Raw genomic sequence first — 21,840 nt, forward strand, 5'->3', positions numbered from 1 at the left:
TCTTTCCCCACCCTTTCGCCCTTTCTCTCTTTCTTTCCTTTAGATTACAGGAGAAATGTCAAGCTCCAAGTAGTTTGCTCCTTGTTGCTATTTGCTGCCTTTACTGGAGTGCAGCACAAAGCCTGGGGTCTTGCCGCATGTAAGAACAACTGAAGTGAAACCCATGACACTGTCAAGTGCTTAAAATTAAAATGCTGATTTGTGCTTACAGAAATGATGTGCACCAGAGCTTAGCAGAGGGCTGTGGAGTTCAGGGAAGGATGGGGAAATCGCCCATTAATGGATGACTGCCTTGGAAAACATCAGCTGCCTTGTGCTCCTGCATCAGCCTAGGAAAACTCTGCGTGAGCCTTTCATAAATTAAACTATTTCTGCCTTAAAGAGGCCTCTGCTGCAAGTACACTGCTGAACAAGGTGCCTCACAGCCTGTGCCACCTCAAAAGTTTCTTCTGAAACACCTGGAGCCGTGTGTAAACCAAAACACCTCAACCAATGAGTTGCGCTCTTGCCACTTTGCTGCCCCTGCACGTCCTCCTCATCCTCCACTTCCACCACCATGAAGAATGGATTTAGATTCCTCTGTGTAAATGCCTGGTCTGGCTCCAAGGATTCCCAAATTCTCATCCCTCTCAAGAAGTGGCCCCAGCCCTTCTGTGCCATCTGCCTGAGGTGCGTCTGGTAATTTGGAGGTGCCTCTGCAGGGGGCTTCCCGAAGTTAAATACGTGCTGGCACACAGGCACACCCCTTCAGCACCCACTGTGACACAGTGGTATTCACCTTTCTTCTCTTTCCTATACTTAAATTCACACTACGTGGGAGGACAGAGACTGCAGTGAGCAAATATCCTGGTGCTGAGGGAAAAGCCCAGCCTGGGCGAAATGTGAGGTGGCTTTGCTTCGAGGCTTCTGTCTCCCTTGTGCTTCTGCAAACTGTGATTTGATATAACCCTTTCCTCAAAGCCATCATGAGAGCTGTAACTGCATCAATATTTCTGATAGCATCATGCACGTGTTCATCCTAAGTAGGTTATCCTTCACGCTGCACAGCTTCCAACCTGCTTGCTGCAATTTATCAGTGGGGAAGGATATTTTGGGAATGATCTCGTGTCTCTTCTCCATGTCACAAGATGATGTGCTGTCCATAATGGATTCAACACACAGGTTTTCTCAGTTTCTTATGCAGTAATGACAGAAAAAAATGCATGCAGCTCTTGTCCCTCTAGGTCTTATGGCTTTGTAAGTGACCATCCAGTTCACAGCACTGAGCACTTCCCTCGGTGTTTGTTACACCCAGACAGTCCATTGAAGTGCTCAGCAGAGCCACGTGGAGTCGCAAATGGGAGCTGCAGGACACCAGGACAGAGGTACAGACACCACTGCTCTGCTCTGCACAGGAGCCTGCATCTGCCTGTGGGCTCTGGGGCCATCCTCGGTGACCTGGCAGAGGCACAGCTTGATCACAGTGGCACTTCGTGCCTCACAAAAGAAATTTTATGGAGCTGAGCTGATTTGGTGTTGTGCAACAATTGTTGTGACAGTGCCAATAAAGCCAGTGAGAGGTCAGGGGTGTGGGTGATGCTGCTGCTGCCAGCTCAGGACCACTGTTCCCACGGCTGCAGAGTGAGGGCAGAGGAGGCAACAGGGATGGGGAAGGAAAAAGGGAATGGAGTAAGACCAGGAGCACTAACTTGAATAGCATTCCTTCTATAGGTGAGACCATTAGGTGCCCAGACTTTGGAAATGCCAAATTTAGGTGGCATCTTTACCTTAGGTTAAAACTCCTTCCCCAGAAGGAAGGGGAGAGGTTTCTGGATGCCAGAAGCCTCACACTGCACAGAAGCTAAAGGTCCCACCATCGTCCCACACAGACTATCCTTTAAAGTGTTGTAGGAAAGGGCAGAAGAGCCCTAGGCAGGTGCAAAGCCTTGGCTCTGGGATGTGGCATGGGGACAATGAGGGAAGTGAGGGTCTCTCCACTGAGCCTCCCCCAGTCCACAGGGTCTTTTGGGATGACTCACTTTTGTGCTGTTCTTGTCTTAAATAACTCTAATCATCGTGAAGATGGTGAGGAAGAAGAAGGTGGCTCTTGACCAGCCCTGACCCCACAAAAAGGCTGTTGTGGCTTATAGTTTCCCGAGGGGTGAAGCGTGTGCGTGGCCCCACTGTGGGAGTGGCAGCTGCAGCCAGGTCACAGTGGCAACTCCCAGGCAGAAGAGAAGCTGTAGGAAAGGGAACTAAAGGCAAGATGCCAACCAGCAATGCTCTCACCTGGCCTGGGCAGCCAGGAAGCTGTAGGCAATAAGTGTCATTGTTAATGAAAACCCTGCCTCAACAGGCATCTCAATGCTCTGTTCCTTCTGTGGGATGCTGGAAGGCTGTGCCACACTCAGCTGGCTCTTCTTGGCAGTTTAGTGCTTCGTGACTGAAGGCAAAAGGAAAAAGGTCAAATAATTTGTATAAACTGAGTCAGGAAAGTTATTCTGCAGGTGCTAGGCAAGGATCAAAGGTCTGGGATCATACACAGAGCCTAACTGGAGAAAAACTATGGGCACAGGAGTTGAGAAAATGTCACCTTTTCCATGGAAATGGAATCCTTCCATTGGGGTTGGGGGGAATGGGTGGGAAGGCCACCCGAGCACAGCAGTCAACAGCTTGGAAAATACAATACCCAGTAGTGCATGCCATAATGAAACAGCTGCCTTAGCAATAACTGATGTGAGCTGCTTCATGGCTGTGATTTCTTTTCTCATACAAAAGCAAAAAAATGCCCTTTTATGGCAGGAGAAATCAGAGGTGCCTCTTGCAGCCTGCTGCTAAGGGAGTTTTCCTCTAAACTACAGAGCCATCACTATCATTTTTTCACAGGTAATTACTCACTGCAGTTAATTTGGAGCTATATTTGAAGTGAAATGGAGATATCCTGTGTTGCCCTTTCCCCCTCAGTCTGCCTTGGCATTATCATTCCCTGCTCTGGTGCCCGTAGCAACAGCCACTGCCATCCCCAGTACGCCGAGCACCTGAGATCTGCTGTTGCCTGACATTTATCCAGCTGGGCTTGTCACCATGGGCTTTGCCTCTCACCTCTCTAAGCCCCTCAGAGCTGAGGGGTGGGTGTAGGTAAGCAGCAAAATGTGTTTGGTGCCTGATTTTCTCAGTAACATACTTCAGGTTTGGCTGCCAGATTTGCAGTAAGCCGTTCTGAGAGGTGCAGGTATCCACAAGCACACTGAACAATGACTTTGTGTGTTTATCTCTTTAAAAATAAAAATAAAATAGGCCACTTGAGTGAATTGCCTTCACAGGACTTGAGCCTATGTAGTTTGCAGTCCTCTTTGGAAGCAGAGTCCTTTGGCAGTCATGGTTCACAGGGGGTTATGCAGCCTTATTGGTCGTGTGGGCAAATACAAACTCCAGAAGCAAGCAAGGTGACAACCCCTGTCCTTAAAAAAAAACAAAACAGAAAACCCCAAACTCCTCAAAGACACAAAACAAGGACCTAAACAATCAAAGGAGAACGAGCATACCTTCCTACAGAGATTGTAATCACCTGCATCAGTATATTAAAATAAAAATGAATCTCTCACTGAAAGTCTCCAGTGTTAGAGAGACTGAGAGTAAGATAAGACAGAAAATCAAGCCCAAGCTTACAAGGGAAGAATGGGACCCCAGGCCTACATGTGCCTAAGTGTACGGAGAGCAAGCAGAGAGCCCAGCAGGAATGGGAGATGGGGGCCGGGGGGGCAGAGCCTGCTCTGTAAGTAAAGCTATGTATTAGAAGTGGCACAAAGGAAAATGTTAATGAAGCACGAAAAAATGAGACTCAGTAGGGAAATTAGTGGAGGGGAATAAAAACCTCAGCAGGAGGAAAGGCAACACGGAGTATTAAGCAAATGAATTGCACTGGAAGGGATCCCTGGATCAGGTTTGTGGTGAGATGATGTTCACGGGGTTTGTTAAGAACTTGAGGGGAGAGGGGGTAGTGAGGCTGTGGCAAGCACAGCCCATCATGGCCACGTGATGGAGAGCTCTGGGTGGCTTCAGTCGTGGGGGATTTTGGCAACAGCCTGTGCCAGAGTGGAGTGGGAATAGGGCATCCTTGTCACCAAGAGGTGGAGGCTGGTGGGAGGTGGGGTTGGTGCTGTGGGCCAAGGGGAGGCCTGGGGCACCATTCCATTCTGCTGCACATGAGCACAGTGTGGGATGGGGGCGGAGGTGAGGATGGGTAAAGGGACAGGCAGCCGGAGTGGGAGAGGGAAGTGCCTGATGACAACTGTACAGCTGGAGCTGCCTTCAGTTGTCCAGCACTGCAGGGGACTGAGGGCAACCAGGCCAGGACATCAGAAGCAAAAAATGGGTCACTGCAAAGTAAAAGTCACCTTTATTTTTTTGGGAGACATAGAGTATCCTAAGGACTAGAGAACTTTTTAAGGAATCCTTATATACTGAAAAAAGTGGGGGTAGAGTCCCCCATGTACCGTGTTCATAGCATCTGATAAAAGCCTACAGAACTACAGCTTTTCAGTATGAAAACAGGGAACTCTGGGGCATCATGTGAGTACCTGCAGCTAAAAGACCTAGAGATCCAGATGGTCTTTTCCCTTCATGTACTGTTTTGACTTATACTTTTTCTTAATGTAGAAGAGGAAGCCAACAAGAACAGGTAGAAAAAACCACATGCATGGTAAGTCATTGAAAGACTTAGTGGCGTTTGTCTGCCTGCAAGGTCTTGCTGAAGAAAGGCTTTGAGCTTATCAGTGAGGTTAAAAAAAAAAAGAAGGGAGGGAAGAAAAGATGAGAGAGGCTAAGTTATAGGCTTGATGCCTTTATTATCTTCTGCCAAGGCTGGAAGGCCATGCCAGCTCTGCCAGGTGTTTCAGAGGAATAACAAAAGCAGACATTAGATTGAGCCAATGTGCTTACGGCCACTTCCTTAGGAATCAAAATTCCTGAAGGAACTTCAGCAACTGCTTCATAGAATACTGCTCTGCTGCTGCAAAACACAGGCTGTTGTAATTTAACATAAAGCTGAATTAATGCACGTTGTCAAGCTTTATCTATTTTGACATAACTGATTCAGGTTAGGTTTTTTTTTAATTGAATGGTTCCCAGGCTCAGGAGAGCAAAGGGCTTGTGTGAGCACGTCTGGGGACGTGCATGTGTGCATGAATGTATACACACACACAAGGAAGGCTTGTGTTTCATGCCTCTGTCTGTCTGTGTGCATGCTGGTATGTGTTCGTGTATCCAGCATTCATTCTAGCATACCTAATATTTTCTAATTTCTAATCACATGTTTTTGGTTGGTAGAAAAAAACCCCAGTAGTTTCTTGTCTTATCATCTGCAGCTGGTTGCAGCCTTTGTCTAAACATTCACTGTGGGATGCAGCAGGGAATTGTATTGGCAGCTGCCATTAATCTTCTGTGCGAAAAGAAGCATCTCCTACATCAGTGTTAGAATAAACCCATTTGTCTGGTGAATGAGGCACAACTAAAAATTACCCTGATGCAGAAGCAAAAATCCTCTCATTATGATACTTTTGATAATGTACTAGCCCACCAGAGGCTATCAGGAAGGGCATCTTTAGTGCAAACTGAACAGCAAGGAGTTTGAACAGTTTTAATTGAACAGTTTTAGTCTTCTTTTGGGACGTGGTACCTGGTCTGAAACTGCTCTAACCTCACAGTGTGTTGCAACACCACCAGTGTATAAAAACACCCTTGTGTAAATCTCCCTATATCCATGACACCTGACTTCTGTTCCTCCAAACACTTCGGGGTTTCACTCTGTCTCTTTTGTCCCCTGAATGACCATGCAAGGCCTGACCTGGTGTGGTCCAGGTGTGGTCCCTGACTGCTGTGCTCCCCAGCTCCCACGTTGCCTCACAGCTCAGCTGCTCAGCTGTTTGCTGGCTGCCTCTGAAGAGCCTGAAGAGAAGGAGCTTCTGCCTTGCTGAGGTGAGAGCACAGCTTTGGGGGTGAGCAGGGACATGGCTCTCTTTCTCTCCCTTGCACACAGCAGAGTGGTGGCAGTGAGCTGCAGCAGCTGGGAGATGTGGAGATGCTGGAGGCAGCTTCATGGCACACAGGCATGAAGAAGTGAGAAGATCACATGTGCCAGGGACCAAGCCATCTTCTACAGCCTCATGGAGGTCTAAGTGATGGATTTACTAAATTTGTCCTTGAATTTATATAATAATGTGTTCTTAAAGACCCTCCTCTTCCTTATATTGTTGTTCATGGTCTGAAAGAGATTATATTTCCAGAACAGCGCTCCGTGTTGTTGGTTTGGGTCATCGAGTAGAGCATGTGTGAAGGAAACAAATATAGGAGTGCTGAGTGAATTAACCTAATTTATTGGTTTCCTGTTATAGAAATATATGTATATAATGCTCTCTCTCTTTTATTTTTTTAACACTTGCTGCAAATTTGGACATACCAATAGGTTTGGATGCTGTTATTCCTGGAGAAGATTTTTTTGAGAAAAAACCTCTTCCATTCAGCAAGAAAAACAGTAAAATCCTGTTCTGTTGCTTTTTCTTTCCCTGTATCTGTGCATGTGTGCATAGAGGGGCATGAGAAAGAGTGAGAGAGAAGGTCTTAGAAGCACTGGGTTGCTTATGTGAGCAAATAAGGAGAACTTGTTTGGACTCAGCTTTTTAAAAGCATGTGCCAGCTATTAAATAAATGGCATATCCATTGTAATGCTCAGATAATAACAACAAAAAGAAGCTTTTACGTCTTGTAAACAATTGCCAAGCGGACTAATATGAGCCTTGGGTTGGCAAGCAGCAGGGGTTTAGGCAATAGGCTGAAAAGCACCTTGTATTTGTGAAGTCCCACAGTTCACTTCTATAGCTCCAAGATTTCCTTAACTCTCATCAATCCTTTAACCACAGGTGATTTTATACCAAGTTTTTGGCACTGTGAGCTACTACTTATTTGCTAGAGTCATATTCCTCAGCTGGTGAGCAGCATTATCAGCTCATGGGGTTCATGTATGGAAATGTTACACCTTAGTTGGTCTCAGCAGGCCCATTTTTCTTGCACAGATTTATGGCACTTTCTAGCAAGTTGATATGCTTGCTCAGAGCCGAAACAAATTCCTGGTGAGCCTGAGTCAAGAAGAGGAAGATTTATTGTTTTTCAGCCTGACTGCACACATGTGCCCAGAGGCAGCCAAAATGGGTCACAGCCAGAGCAGTGCCCACGGTGCTGGGCTGGGGCTGGGCCCCAGGTGGGTCCTGCTGCTCCTGCACCTTTGCAGGGGGGGAGAGAGATCCTTTCTGCAGGGTGTCAACACTTCAGCCCCACCCTGCACAAAGCTGGTAGCTGTCCTTCACCACAGGGCACTCTGTGCAGAGGTATGGAAGACCACAGTAGGAATATCCCCGGGAAAGCAGTGCAGGCAGCTATCGCTGGTTGCACGTGGGTGGGTTTGGAAGCACTGGTGCTTCATGCAGCACTCCAGGCACTTGCCCAGCCCAGTGAGGCCGGGGATGCTCTGCTGCAGGCACCACCATGGAGCGAACCACACAAACTGGCAGCTGCAGATCTTTTCTGCATCCTGCACACCGTTGCTTTCCCGCTTTTCCCCATCCTAGCTGAAAAGACATGGGTGCTTTTTCCTGCCAGCTTAGCTGCCCCCCTCTCCGGTTTCTCCTGCCCCATCACTGCCCACACAGCCCCATGGGGCTCCAGGGGTGTGCTGGGCTCCCGAAGTGCAGCAGCCAGCCCAGGGCTGGGCTGGGCAGCACTCACTGGCTGAGAGGAGGCGATCAGGGGCCGTGCAGCAGATGACCAACATGTACTGCCCTGAACTGTGAAGGTCTGACACTGTGCTGGGCAGAGGGGAGCAGAGGAGACATGTGGCCTCATTGAGAAGGGAACCTCCAACCCCCCCAGTGTTGCTGACCTGGCTAGAAGGGCCTCAGGGTTTACATCTAATCTATCTATTTATCTATCTATCTAGCCATAGATCTATTGAAAAGGCAGAGCAAAGACTGTGAAATCCAGGAGTAAATGGCTGCACGTTAACAAGGCAGACAAACTCAAAGAGAACTCATTTTCTCTTCTGCCCAGAGAGCAAAGGAAACACACTGACCAGTCCTTAAAATAAGGAGGATATTTTGCTGAACATACATATGGAAAACATTCCTAAGAGCCACTCAGGAACACCAGGTTTTATTGATGGGATGTTGGGAGTCGTAAATCATGGGGTCACAGGTGTGGGGCAAAGGAGTGGAGCTATCCTCCCTCTTGCTTAATTGAATTCAAATAGTCATCACTGGGGGCTGCTGTGCATTGTGAATTGTATGGTCTTCAGGGAAGACTTCAATACAGCAAGGCACACACTGATTCACTTACGTAGGAGTGAATCCAGAGTAACTTGAGTCTGGGAGAGTAGATGTGGGATGTGTATTTATTTCCTCAAGTGAATGAAATGAGGAAATTCCCACCTTCTCCTTCACTGTATTACTGATATCATAGGCAAACATATGCTGTTTTTGCCTTTGAATTTTATTATCTTTCATCACATTACTTCTACCACCAAAAGGTGGCTCAAAGACAGCATCGTGACACAGCTGAAGGGAATCTGGGTATCAAAGCCTACACATTTCCGAGATAAGGGTGATGTGTGATCAGCCTCTCTGATGGAAACATCCACTTCCCAAAGCCCCAGACAGGGCTTTCCTAACATTATGCCTGGTGGCACGGACTAAACCAACCTGCTCTGAAGGTCCTGTTGGGTGTGGGGCAGGCAAACCCCCAAAAGCTTGGGGAGCACAGGAAGTTTACAACTTCAGCAGGGGAGAAAAACCTTTGGGAGAGCTGAGGCACTGAGGTGCTGCCAACAGGGGGGTTTGGCCAGGGGCAGTATGGCAAGGATTGCTGGGGAGATGTGCTGGGTGAGTGCTGAAGCTCCACAAAAACTCCTGCACCTTTTATAACATAATTGCGTGCTTTATTGATATACACAGTAAAGCAGTATATAATACAATAGTAAGGCATATATTTGGTGAAATTTGGTATGTTGTGAAAAAATGCAGTAAAACAGAAGTTTATAAAAATAATTAGTAAATGTTACAGTGTTGGTGTTAAAACACAATATATTATGATATCCAAGTAATAAACCAGTACTGAGTAACGATGAAGTAACATGCCATATGGTATTTATGTATTCAACTACACTGATTATGTTTTACAGTTTAATACTTTGTCATTATAAGGAATATGAAATAATTCCCAAATTATGCTTAAAAAAGCAGCAATAAAGCTTTCAACTTTTTAAATACTTTTTGACAGACTCACTCCAAAACTAAGATCTAGAAAGTAAAACAAACAAAACCCTGATGAAAACAATCGTGCAATCTGTTTTTCCTCCATAATTTTTCTCAAGAGAAGGTTTAACGTATAAGGGGGGGGAAAAGAAGAAACCCAACTCTCTCTCAAAACACAAGTTAAACCTTCTGATAAAAAAGGCCGTGAGAAATAGTGAGGGTTCCTATTGTAATCAATTGTTAAAAAAGCTCTTTATTAGGAAAGCAGAGGTTTGGGGGGGATTGTACTTATTTTTGTAAATGATTACCGTTGTTGTTATTACTTAAACAATGAGACCTGGTCACACAGGGGACACGTGGTGATGATGTAACATTGTCGTATGTAATTGTCAGGAACACCACAAAATCAAAGTGAGGTAGAAATAGCATGACTAGCCATGTTCAATGTTAACTAGCATTCAAAATAAAATCTTTCCCAAGTTTAGTTACACTTCATACAAGAAGAGGTAACAGATTTTTTACTCTTGCAATATAAAGTCAGATGGTTGTGTTTCTATGTATTTTAAGGTAAAATTAAAAGCTGGTTAAGAAAATGAAGTGGTAAAGCTTTTGCTGACAGCACCTCATACCCAAACCTCTCTCACAAGCTGCAGTCAAACCGGCTTATCTCTTTCTCTATCAGCTCCTCTCTTTCTCACGTTATTGTTAATTGTTGGGGGGTTACTGGTACAGAGAAACTGGGGAGAAGAAAGGACCAGGGCCTTTGTTTTGGTGATAAATATTCATGGAGCAGTGTGACTACCTTCACCTGATCACCATTTGAGGCAAGAACAGCAGTAACTTGTCCACAGCCTTTCCCAAAGGTGGCCCACAGCACCACAGCTCCTTGGGACCGGCTGCTGCAGCAGGATGAGACACCACCAGTGGAAAGCTCTGGGTTCCTCTTCCAGAGGGTCGAGGAGCTCCAAGCTCATTACCAGCACTGGCAGCTGGACAGGGCTCTGTGGGTTAACCTACTTGTGCTTCGGGTCAGAAGCTGACCGCACAGGGAGCCAGGGGGAACATCTCCCTCTCTTCTCTCCTCTGCAGCAGAGGTGACAGGTGGTGGCAGCAGGGGGAGAGCCGTCCCCAGTCCTGCTGAGCCACCGAGCCCCAGGGTTCAAACCAGTAAGGCAATGTCTTTGTTCCTTTAGTTATAGTATCCAGGAATTTAGTCAGCAGAGGAAACACTGGCACACAGGATGGTCATTAAATTCCTTCCTTCTTTCATCCGAGTTTTTTCTTTTAATTTTTTTTTTTTTTTGCAGGCTCTGTCATGTAATGTGCTCTTTCATTTAATTATTGCAAACTAGCTGTGTAGTTGCTAATTGCTGTCCAAAACCAGGACAGTAAGTCATGTAATTCTTAATTTTATTGGAAAGATAAAATGTAACTACCTTCACTGGAAGTTCAGGTTTTTTGGTTATTTGTTCTAAGCCAGCCCTAATCAGACAAAACCAATGAGAAATGTAAGGTGGCCATTCTGGTGTCACTGCAGGAAATACTTTTTTTTTTTTCTTTTTGATAAGCAAGGAAAAGAACACAGGACATGACTCTCTCTGATGCAGTTACAGAGCTGAAATGAAACTAAACAAATGCACTGCCTCAGTATATTTTTTTGTGGTTTTTTTTTACGGGGGTTTCTATAAACAATTATTTTTATAAAGCACACTTTAGTTTACAATCTTTCATTATAACTGTTATAAATTTTTTTTAAACAACCCGAAATGCGTTCCATATAAAGAAATGGCAAGTTATTTAGCTATCAAGATTTTACATGTAGTTTTCTTAGAATTTTTGTACAATTGCATAGACGTGTAAAACCTGCCATTGTTAACAAAACAGTAACAGACTTAGGAAACTACTGAAATCTACAGTATAGTACCACTACCCTTCACAAAAATATAGATTTGTTTTCTTGTAAACTCTTACAGTCTAATCCTCTTTGTAGTATGAATATTATAAAAACCATGCGGAACGCCTGAAGTTGTAAAACACATCTTGCTATTCTAACACCTTGTCGTCGGTCATCACGGTCACTAAGGTTTCCATCGCTCTTCCCAGGTCGTCTGCCATGTGGAAAAGGCTCCCTACATTGTGGCCTGAAAAAGAAAGTCAAAGGAAATTAAATGAAGAGGACATGGCAGCACGTTGGAAGGAAAACTCTACAGATCCATCACTCTCCAAGTGCCGCTCGCCGCCATCCCCAGAGGAGGCTTCCAGAACTCTCCTGGATGAATCCAACAGGTTGTCACTAGGAAAAGTTGCCAAGGGTGCAGAACACTTTAACAGCAATGCTGGCTTGAATGGCTATGGCAAACCATGCTGGCAATAAGCCATCACCCCCCATGGTGATGAAGCTTCATCACTGTCAACATTCACCAAAAGCAACAATTAAATCCATTGACATCACAGAAAAGTTTCTGACTGATGCTGCAAGTGTTTGAGCATTCAATGTTCTATCAAGGAGAAAAAGAGAAACCATCAGATCAGCAGTAATTGAATAAATCATTAAAGCCAAGAGGACCCAGCAGGATACCTGCAAAGATAGATATAGTGATGGCCAAACTAAGCAGCTCAGTTCATTCAATCATTCTTAAAACATCCTTTCCTTTTCGGACAGCAGCCCAGCAGAAACAAAGATGCCACAATTATCAGCTAACTACTATGCAGTGGTTCACTTGTGCATTCCCCCTCACCCATAACCACTCTGAAATCCTAAGATGGTATAACCACAGCCTCCTTGACAGAAGTGATGAATAAACAAACCATAAAATTCTGGAGATGGAACCTGCAACTTCTCACACTCATGTCACCAGTGCAGCAAATGGTGATGGGTGGTAAGAAATGGCTTCATTACAATTACAGACCAAACAGACTCAAGGATGGGGAGAATGAATTGCCAAAAATTGCCATTTTAGCCCCTGGCATGCCTTGTCTGGGTCTCCCACTGCTGTTCAGGAAAGTGTCTCTCTCTTGCAAGTGCTGTGTGAGATTTTTAGACCTCTCTGACTGTCTCAAATACCCTCTGGCACCTCAATGATAGAGACATCATGGTTTAAACAGCTGAACCTTATTTGGAGTCTCCCTCCTGAAAAAATATGACTGAAGAAGGCACATGACTAAGATCTAGGCACCCTGCAAAATAAGCGTCCAAACCAAGGACTGAGTGTTCAAGATTTCTTGCAAGGACAAGGAGGAATGAGCAGACAGAAGGTCTTAAAACAAGCAGAATGAAATGATACTCCACACAGCACATAATTGTATTACTGAACTCATTGCCACAGGCTGATGTTGAGGCCAAACACATAAATGAGTTAAAAGAGGAGTTAGAAAACAATCATTAAAGAAAGATTTATTTAGATGCAAAGAAGTGCATGTGACCTCCAATTCAAGAAGACTCCATGCTGCAAAGTGCCAGCAACTCAACACTTGTAAGAGGTGAAGTATTACTCAAAAAGTTGTATGTCACCCTGGCCTGAGGGGGTTTGAGTTACTCTCTGGGAGCACTTGTGATAGAATATTTGTCTGGAAAAACACAGGGAAGTGCAATGCCATCTGCTCTGAACTCTGGTTCTCAGAAATGCTTTGCATTAGTCTGAATGCTGAGTCCTCACCATGCATGGTCCTTGAGGAAGGAGCACCCAAGCAGAGGAAGGACATGATCAGGGCATCCAGGATATGCCTTTCATGTATTGTGCTGGAGCTTGACTCTTACCACTGCACACCTACATGGGGGCTTCGCCTCCTGACACAAGTGCAACAGGAATGAACCTCCCCTGTGGGGAAAATCAGACTCACCAACCTCTTCCCAATGCTCACATATTGTGGTAGTTATGCACTGCTGACATTTCTACAGTAAATAAAAGCCTGGAGTGACCTTAGTTCAGCAGGTTTTATGGAATAGAAAAAAATTTCCTTAGAACTATTCAGAGAACCTTAGAACAGTTTGGGTTGGAAGGGATCTTAAGAACCTTCTAGTTCTAACCTCCCTGCCCTGCACACAGATGCCACTCACAAGACCAGGTTGCTCAGGACCCCATCCAATCTGGCCTTGAACACTTCCAGGGGTGGGGCATCCACAGCTTCTCTGGGCCAGTGCCTCACCATCCTCTGAGTGAAGAATTATCTCCTAACATCTGATCTAAACCTGCTCTTTTTCAGTTTAAAACCACTGCCCCTTGTCCTGTCGCTATCTGCCCCAATAAAAATCCCTCTCCCTCCTTTTTACAAGCTCCCTTAAGGTACTGGAAGGTCTCCCTGAAGCCTTCTCTTCTCTAGGCTGAATGACCTCAGGATTTTTTTCTTCTGGAATACTACCACCTTCTACATTCAGATGCTAGTTTTTTAAAGTTGCTAGATTTTTTTTTTTTTTAATTTAGCATTCATTACACAAAACTAGGCTGGATCTAAACAAGAACTGTTCAGGAAGCTGCCCATTCAACAGTGAGCTGTGCTGTGACACAGCTTTCCAGATATAAATACAAAGAAATACTTGGTTCTGGTATCTGGTATCTCATGACAGTTTGCTAACTGCACTAATGTTCAAAGAAACAGATGCATCAATCAGCAATTTCATCTATAAGTCATAAATGTATAGCCATCCTATTCATCTGAAGCAAAACCTTGTAATTTGCTCATCAGTATGACAAGTAACTGCGTATGAAAGATTCCTGCCAAGTTTTGGTCAAAACATAGTTTATTTTAAAGTAAATGTATCCTACCACATTTATTTTAGCTGTAAGGGATAATCTCTGTCACTGGCATCATGCAGACTGAGATCGATCCCGCAACTTACACCATCTCAAGTGAAAATCTGACATATGAAATCAAGAACACACAGGAGATGCTTGTCCAAGCAGAAGCACTGGGCTGCTCTACTTACCTGAAACTCTGACATGGCTTTATGGGAATCAACCCCTCTGGTATAACCAGAGTGATGCTGTGACTGGGTAGCCAGCTGTGAGAGGCTGCCCATGGGGTCATGGTCTCTCATCCAGATCTGTTGCAATCTGTTGTTTCTAGAAAACTCCAGGGCTCTTCAGGATTTCAACACCACTCATTCCCAGGAAGACTAATCACCCTTTCGAAGGCTTAGAACAACCCAGACTGCTAAACTGCATCCTCAGAAAATAATACTATTTGTTCTGTCAAAAAAGGGCTAGGTCTAGAAAGAATAACTTCAACTGAAAACACAAACAAAAAAACCTTTCAGACATATGCCACAGGGATAAACTGTTGAATTGTTCAGGCAATTAGAAGTCCTTAAGGATCCACAAATCCCTAGGTACTTTTTAATACCTAAAAATTACAGAAATGTCCAATAGTAATTTTTTTCCTTTCTCTGTTAGTTGGTACTATTTGAAATAACCATGCTTTAAATCCGATCTCCCTCCTCAAAAGCTGCACAGATGCATGCTGCAGTGATCAAGGAGATACAGCTCCCTCTCCCCCACAGCATCCACACTCCCTCTCCACCACAGGTCTTAATTTTCTCTGCATAAAAATTGAACAATCATGTCTTCTCCGGAGCCATCTGAGTTTAGAGCTCAGAGCATGACCATAAAGCACTGCTGACTGCAGTTTATGTTGACAGCTGGGCTTTAAATGCAGCAGCAGGGGATGCTCCCAGGTCTCTGGGACAGCCTTGGGATGGCAGGACGGGCCAGAGGAGCAGGTGGTGGCTGTGCTCCAGCCACACAACTGGCAGACCCTCAGCTGGGTGTCACTGCATTTCCAGCAGGATTTTTTGCCTCTCCTGGACATGGAAGTAACAGCCAGGTCAACTGAGAGTGCAAAAAGCTGTGAACAAAAGACATGATGATTTTCTGGTACTGTATGTGCAATGAGTGCACCCCCTTCTGAAATGTCTGCACCTAAATTAGTGCTCGAGCTCACTGCTTCCGTAGGGCTCTGCTGCTTCCACTGAATGCTGCTCACTTGCCCTCTCACATACTGAAACTTAGGACATTGACATTTTTAATTAAGAAGCAAATGAGAGAAATACTGTCCTAAAAGCTGAGAAAAACACAAATCAGAACTTTCCATTATTATTCATACTTCTAAAGTAATGCTATCAAAGAAGGCATTAATTCCATTCTTTTTTTTTTTTAACATTAAAGCTGAAAAAGTCTTCTCCGTGCTTGAGGCACTGAAAGGTTGAAAAATGCTGCTGCGTAAGAAAAAAAAACTAGTAGACACTTTGAAATGCAGCAATGAAGCTCAAAATGGACATGGACAGTATTAACTTCAACTCATAAAATCCACAGCTGCCATTTGCTTGGAAAGCAGAAGACACCTATTTCTGCAATCCCTAACTACATCACTCCTGGTCACATAGAGAACGATGTGTTTCACATCTGCTGAATTTGCTTTAGGGACTAATGGAATTAAGGCCCATGGGTGTGGGCACAGTAACAGAATACCGATCTTATACTGGAGTTTGTCAGAGAAATAAATGGGGAGCATTCAGACTTGAAAGAGTGAATGGAAAGTAAATTGAGAAATCCCAACACAATGCATGGCCTTTTCCAGCAGAAGAGATTTCTAACCCTTTCCTGACAAAAGAAAAATCCTTCCTGTTTGTTACTTGGACTTTAATACCCTTATTCATATTGAGTAATGCCACAAAAATCCATGGGATTACACACAATGACAATAGCAAATGTGACTAATGGAATCGAAACCTGGCCAGGTGGGTTTTAAACCACAGGATCTGCCATTGCACATATGGACTCACACCTAAAGCAAAAGCTCTTCTATACCTTAGCTCATATCCTTCATAAGCAGGTGGACAATTGCATTTTATATTCAGCTCTGCAAGTTACCAAGGCCCCTCCAGAACCATCAGTGAGCACTAACTCAGCTGGAGAGTGGTTCACTGAAGTCAATTTTTTAGGGTTAAACTGCTGGAATCAGATAAGGTAGAACACACCAAATCTAATTTCCTTTTTTGTTAATTACTTGTATCAAGTATGCCCTCTGCAGAAATTTTTTTTTTTAGTAATATGTATAAATATGAATGAGGATAGTGGAAATCAATGACCTGTTTTGCTGAATGGGAGAACAGTTCTCAGGGTGTATGAGATGAGAACAAGCAGGGCTGAATGTGAAGTATTTTCCATAAAATTTCTGGATTGGTACAGTCTGCTGATGCTATCCCAAGCACTCTTTTTTGATCCATATGAGAGGATCAGCCATTTGAGAACAAACTTAATCTGAACCAAAGATCTTATACCTTGAAGCAGCTGAACCTGCCCCAGCACCTACAGCCAAAGCAGAGAACCTCTGTATTTCAAGGCACCAGATCAGGACAAATCCTGGCTTTTCCAGGGTAGCCTGCCAGTGACTGGGGGATCACAGCAGCTTTGCTAAGAACCCCTGTGCCCTGTGTTTCCATGAGCCCCCTCCCTTGGCACCAGTAGAAGCTTGCAAACCAGGTTATCCTTCAATTCCTGCCTCATCCACACTGACTGCCTTCTGTGTGGAAAAGGTCATTTCACAGCTACTGCAACTGCACTCAGGCAGTCTCTGAATATTTTATCTTTAATAATAATTTTCACTAGAAATTCATCTTTCAAACGCTGTATATGGCTGGCGAGTGAAGAGCAGCTTCACAGAGGAAAAATCAAGGCTCTCTGGAAATGCTTTCAAAGGAGCTGTGACAACAGTGCAGAACGCTTTCCTCCATTAATGAGCAGTGACACACAAATTCCAAAACCTATTTTGCATCAAACCAACCATGTCTGAAGTGCACAGTGAAAACCATGGCCCATTTGCATTGCTGAAGACAACACTGTGGAGCTGGTGAATGTTAGTAGCACTCTTCATTCTGCAATAGTATATCAGGAAATTAAAACACCTGAATCTCTTATACCTCTCAACTCTCACTGTTCTAAAAATATATATATAAAAACTGTTTAATCACTGGAGAAGATGGTTGGTATATTGGCACATGGGTGTAAATACAGCTGTGAGTTTGTAAGCAGAACAGCAAGAGACCCCAGTCTCCCTGTTGTGCTTACACACAAGAGCAACAGAACATATTATAGTCAATGACTGCAGCATATTTACTGACAACATTTATCAATCAGAGGCTTAATTTCAATGTACTATTTTCTCCTCCCCATTCCTGATTTTCCACTTCTGGGAGTGTGTAAGAAAATGCAGATCCCTGACCTGACATTGTCTCCACTGAAAGTTGAGAGGTACACCACTGTTACAGCACACATGGGGAATGCACTCAGCAAAACCAAACAAAACCCAAAGCAAAACAAAACCACCTCACCCCTCACCAAACCCAAGCAACCCCGTGCTGTGTCACACGCATGCTGGGCACAGAAAGCAAGCTGTGACAAACAGAAGCCATGGCAGTGAGCCTGCGTCTCACTAACCTCTCTCACTGGCTTTCCAGGGGCATTTCTTCCTTTAGGAACAGAGAGAGGAAGTGGAATAATTATCAGAAAGAAAGGTAAAAAACCACACATGAATATATATTTTATACTGTAAAAGACACTTCAATTTCAATTTAGAAATTTAACATTAAAAGTTGCATTTCTGCTTAAACAAAGACCGAAAGTGCACTGAAATCCACTGATGATTCTGAGCTGATTTATTCAACAACAGTTCTGTAACCTGTGGCTTGGTTTAACCTCTCAAGAACACTTGAGAAAACTACTAACACCAATTTACACACCTGTCAGTTGAGAATAAGGACTGCAGACAAGATCTGAAATCACTTTCTGAGCATCCTAATTAGCATAATTTGAGTACTTCTAGCAATCAGCGTAAGTGGTAAAAACATTTCCCCCCAATGTCAAATGAATTTATCCAGACACTTTACATTGTATTATGGCCTACATACATTGAGGTATGCATTGCTATACATGCTTATGTGTACACACATATTTCACATGGGGAGAAGTACACTGGAATGCAACACACATTCAGGATAAATATATTTCAAAATATGTTTGCAACATGCTGACCTGCAAGCATGGTAAAGCTGAAGGGGCAGAGGGAGAAAACAGAGAAAAAGAGTTCAAGTAAAAAGGGAAAAAAGAGAAAGTATCTCATCAAGTTCAAGTACTACCAAAATGGAGCCAATAATGGGTTTAGCTGAAAAGATGTTCCTAACAAGCCTTCACAGAAGACATACTTTGATCATGCTGATTCTTCTCAAACATTTCTCATAGCACATTTGTTTTAAAAAAGGAAATCCAGGTGTTAATCAGCAGCAGAAACTCCCCCCTGTCCTCCTTCCCACCACACAGCCAGTAACAGTAAGACGCTCGCTGTCCCCAGAAGCAGTGTCCCATTGTCACTGTCACACGACTGGCAGCTCGGCCGTGGCCAGGCTTGCAGTCCTAGTGAGAAAGTCACTGCAGCAGATGCTGTTCAAGAAAGAGGATGATCTTTGCCCCAGAGCTGCTGTAAATGATGCAATTTTAAATGATGTGTGGGACATTGGGGAGAGAGACAGACACGTGTGGGAGAATACACCAGTCAACATAACAGTAACCTAATAATTGCTGTCAAGTTTTGCTCTATGGCAGCCTGCAGGAGAAGGGAAGAGAGGCAATAAACAGCTTTATGGGTATTTTACAAGTTGCAGAACAAGAGCCAACAGCAGAGCAAGGCTGAGCAGAGGCAGTACAGGAGAGGAGGAGAGGGCAGAGAAAGGAATGGCATCACTGACCAGCATGGGCCAGAGCCACAGCTCAGCCACAAACTCCAGGCAGTGGAAAGGGCTGAGGCAGCCTCTGAAGGCCTGGACAGCAAAGGTTGCCATTTACTGGACAGAGGAAGTTTTAGTCCCTTCCTGCCCCCTCCCTCTCCCCAGCAGCACACTTCCTATTAAAAATGATAGCAATATGTTTGATAACAACATGCTCTGCTCGTGGGTTTTTATTCTGCTCCTAAGGGAGTCCTCGACTTCAGTGATGTCTGTACCACACGTGCTGGTGCAGCACAGAGGTACCAGGGCTTGGTGGCCAGGAGAGGTGCCACCTTAATTCTAAGGACTCCACCTCAAAGGCCTGCCTAACCTTCTAGGACTTACATGCATGTCTATATAGCCTGAGACCTCCTCTGGCACTTTTATCAGGAGTCATGAATTCCCTAAAAAATGCCTTCCAAAAGGGGAGATGAGAATATCTCACCAATATAAATCATGTAACAGAAAATCCTTGGAAAGGAAGATATAAAATCTATTGCATACTTTGGTTTAGGTCAGCTTAAGGACTCCAGAAACTGCAGCATAGTACAGCTCGGTTTGAAAGAGTTCTGGGGCAGGAATGGGACCCAGCAGGAGGTTAGCTTGGGCCCACAGTTCAGCTTGGGTCAAGAAGAGAAAAGGAGCTGCCTGCAAGCAAAATACTGGAGGTGTTAAGAAACTCCTTCCTGTCTGCACAAGCACCTACAACTGCAGCTACACAGTGTTTAATTTAAATCTACATGAAGCAGACTGGATTCTGCTTGGAAATGAATGCATTTAAAGGTAATTGGGGTAGCTCAGCACCACACAAAACAGCTGCTGAGGACAGTCTGTGGTGAGTAATCAGCCCTAGAATTTGTTAAATGCAGCAAAGATCCGCGCTACTACAGCAACAGCTAATTTCTTCTGGAGGAAGATTAAAAAGGGTTTAATGGATTTTATGTTATTTTCCTCTTTGCATATGAATGAATGCGTGTTTCTAAGTTTTAAGGCAAGGAGCATGGTTTGGCATAAATTGCAGAGGAAGAAGATTGTCTATATTGCTGCAGTTCTGATATGCAATCCGTGGGTGCCTAATTTTCTATTATTCCTGCTCAAATCGACATTTCCTGCCCTTACAAAATAGAAGACGTTTTCTTTTCTTTTTTTTTTTTGGAAAGCTACATGGCATTGTATCACAGGCAAAGGTACACAGCAAGTGACCACATCAAACCTAAAAGCAGAGGCACCACCAAAAACTTCATGCAGGACTCTCTGCAGATCCAGGTCAAAACACAGAGCACAACGCAACTACTGCACTGCCCCTCTCACTGAGCTCAGGAAAGGGACAGGCTGCACAAAAAAGAGATCTGAGTCTGCAAAGAGCCTTTTTTCTCAAAATGAAAAAAAAATTCTTTGAAGTTTTGTTAAATTTATTACCATATTCTCAGTTTACACCAGAACTGAGTATTATAAAACAAGGAAGAGCTAGTCCACCCCACCACTGTCCCATCTCCAGAGAAGCTCAGCCAGATCAGTTCTGTTGTGCCAAAGGGGAGCAATGAGGGATCTCAGTTGCCTGGGCTCACTGTGGTGGGATGCAGGACCACAGCACAGAGAAGGTGACACAACCCAGGAGAGGCTGCGGTATCTCAACTGGAAGAGTATTTGCAGAATACTCCACAGTACAGCAACTCCAGGGTACTCTTCCACTTACTCAGTAAAGTGTGAAAAGAGAAGTCTGCATCGTAAGACATTTTGCTGTCAGAATAAGAGAAACTGCATTATTTGCAGTGCTGAAAGTTGCTAGTTCCACTTAGGACATTAGTTCCATTCATGACAGAGCCTGGCTGATGTGCAAGTGAGGGGAGAAAATGTGACTGGTGTGTTTTAATGTGACTGAGATAAAAATAAAACTCCTAAAAAAGGGTGCTATTCTTCTTGTCATTCATTTATTGCACCACACCACAAAAGTGTTAAGCAATACTATGCGAAATTGTGAGGACCAGTGTCTGTCCAAATGTTCTCACCTTATGTCACAGCCTCTTAGCTCTTTTAAGCCATCATGGTCTTATTTCTAACAAGTTTTCGCTCCCACTTCTTCATTATCTCCCAGCAGGGGCCCAGCACTGCAAATCTGTGAAGCTCTCTCACCAGCTTCAGTTAGTTCAAGAACTTCTGCCCCTAAATTCCTCTCTGAGCTTTCATTCACAGAAAGCATTTGACATGAAACCACAACTGCAAAACTCAGCCTGGTCCACCACGAGAGCCACCTGAAGTGATGCAACTTGTTCGCCCTCAGTGCTGCAGGAGGGGTGAATTTGGCTTTGAAAATACTGGCCTGCCAATCTTACTTTCTAACTGTGAACCAATTCCCTGGAGATTTAGTAGTTTGAGCACAAATACGGCGTGAAAATGTTTTCCTCTGTGGCCCATTATAGAGCAGGGTCAAATAAACCACTGAGGTGGCATTTAATGGTAGATTTCCACTAAATGTCAGACCTCTGGCTTTGACATCTGTTTTGAGTTAGCACAGCAGCTGTTTGAAGCAGCTGCAGCAGTTGTGAATTTGCTGGGAGCAGCAAAGTAAAAGACGAGTGTATGGGAAACCTTTTAGATTAAAATGAAAGAAAAACTCCTTAAGGACAGCAATCATCAGGTATTCAGCAGAATTTCTCTCTCCAGAAATGAAACAGCTTTTGGCACCAACAGCCAGCTGTGCAAGGAGCAGGTAAGTCCTGGTCTCCTTAGGAAATGCCAAGAACTGCCAAAAGGTTAAACTGAAGAAACAAACAAATGAAAAATCCTATAAAAGGTGTAAGGTACGTA

General features: G+C 44.2%; 1 protein-coding gene across 17 annotated transcripts in view; it reads right to left on the minus strand.

Annotated features, from left to right (window-relative positions):
- Window positions 1-8,940: 8,940 nt before the first annotated feature.
- DMD (dystrophin) overlaps window positions 8,941-21,840 on the minus strand; it is a 1,179,964-nt gene continuing 1,167,064 nt past the window's right edge. For 13 of the 17 annotated variants that reach the window (XM_032100878.1, XM_032100881.1, XM_032100885.1 and 10 more), the window contains one exon: window positions 10,733-11,419. In XM_032100878.1, coding sequence (XP_031956769.1) covers window positions 11,322-11,419 — 98 coding nt within the window. In that variant the 3' untranslated portion in view covers window positions 10,733-11,321. Of the gene's footprint in view, window positions 11,420-17,710; window positions 17,743-21,840 lie in introns of all 17 variants that reach the window. The other 4 variants (XM_032100882.1, XM_032100890.1, XM_032100895.1 and 1 more) reach the window with 1 other exon arrangement.

The sequence above is a fragment of the Corvus moneduloides genome, chromosome 2 (assembly GCF_009650955.1).
Source record: "Corvus moneduloides isolate bCorMon1 chromosome 2, bCorMon1.pri, whole genome shotgun sequence".
NCBI classification, from domain to species: domain Eukaryota; kingdom Metazoa; phylum Chordata; class Aves; order Passeriformes; family Corvidae; genus Corvus; species Corvus moneduloides.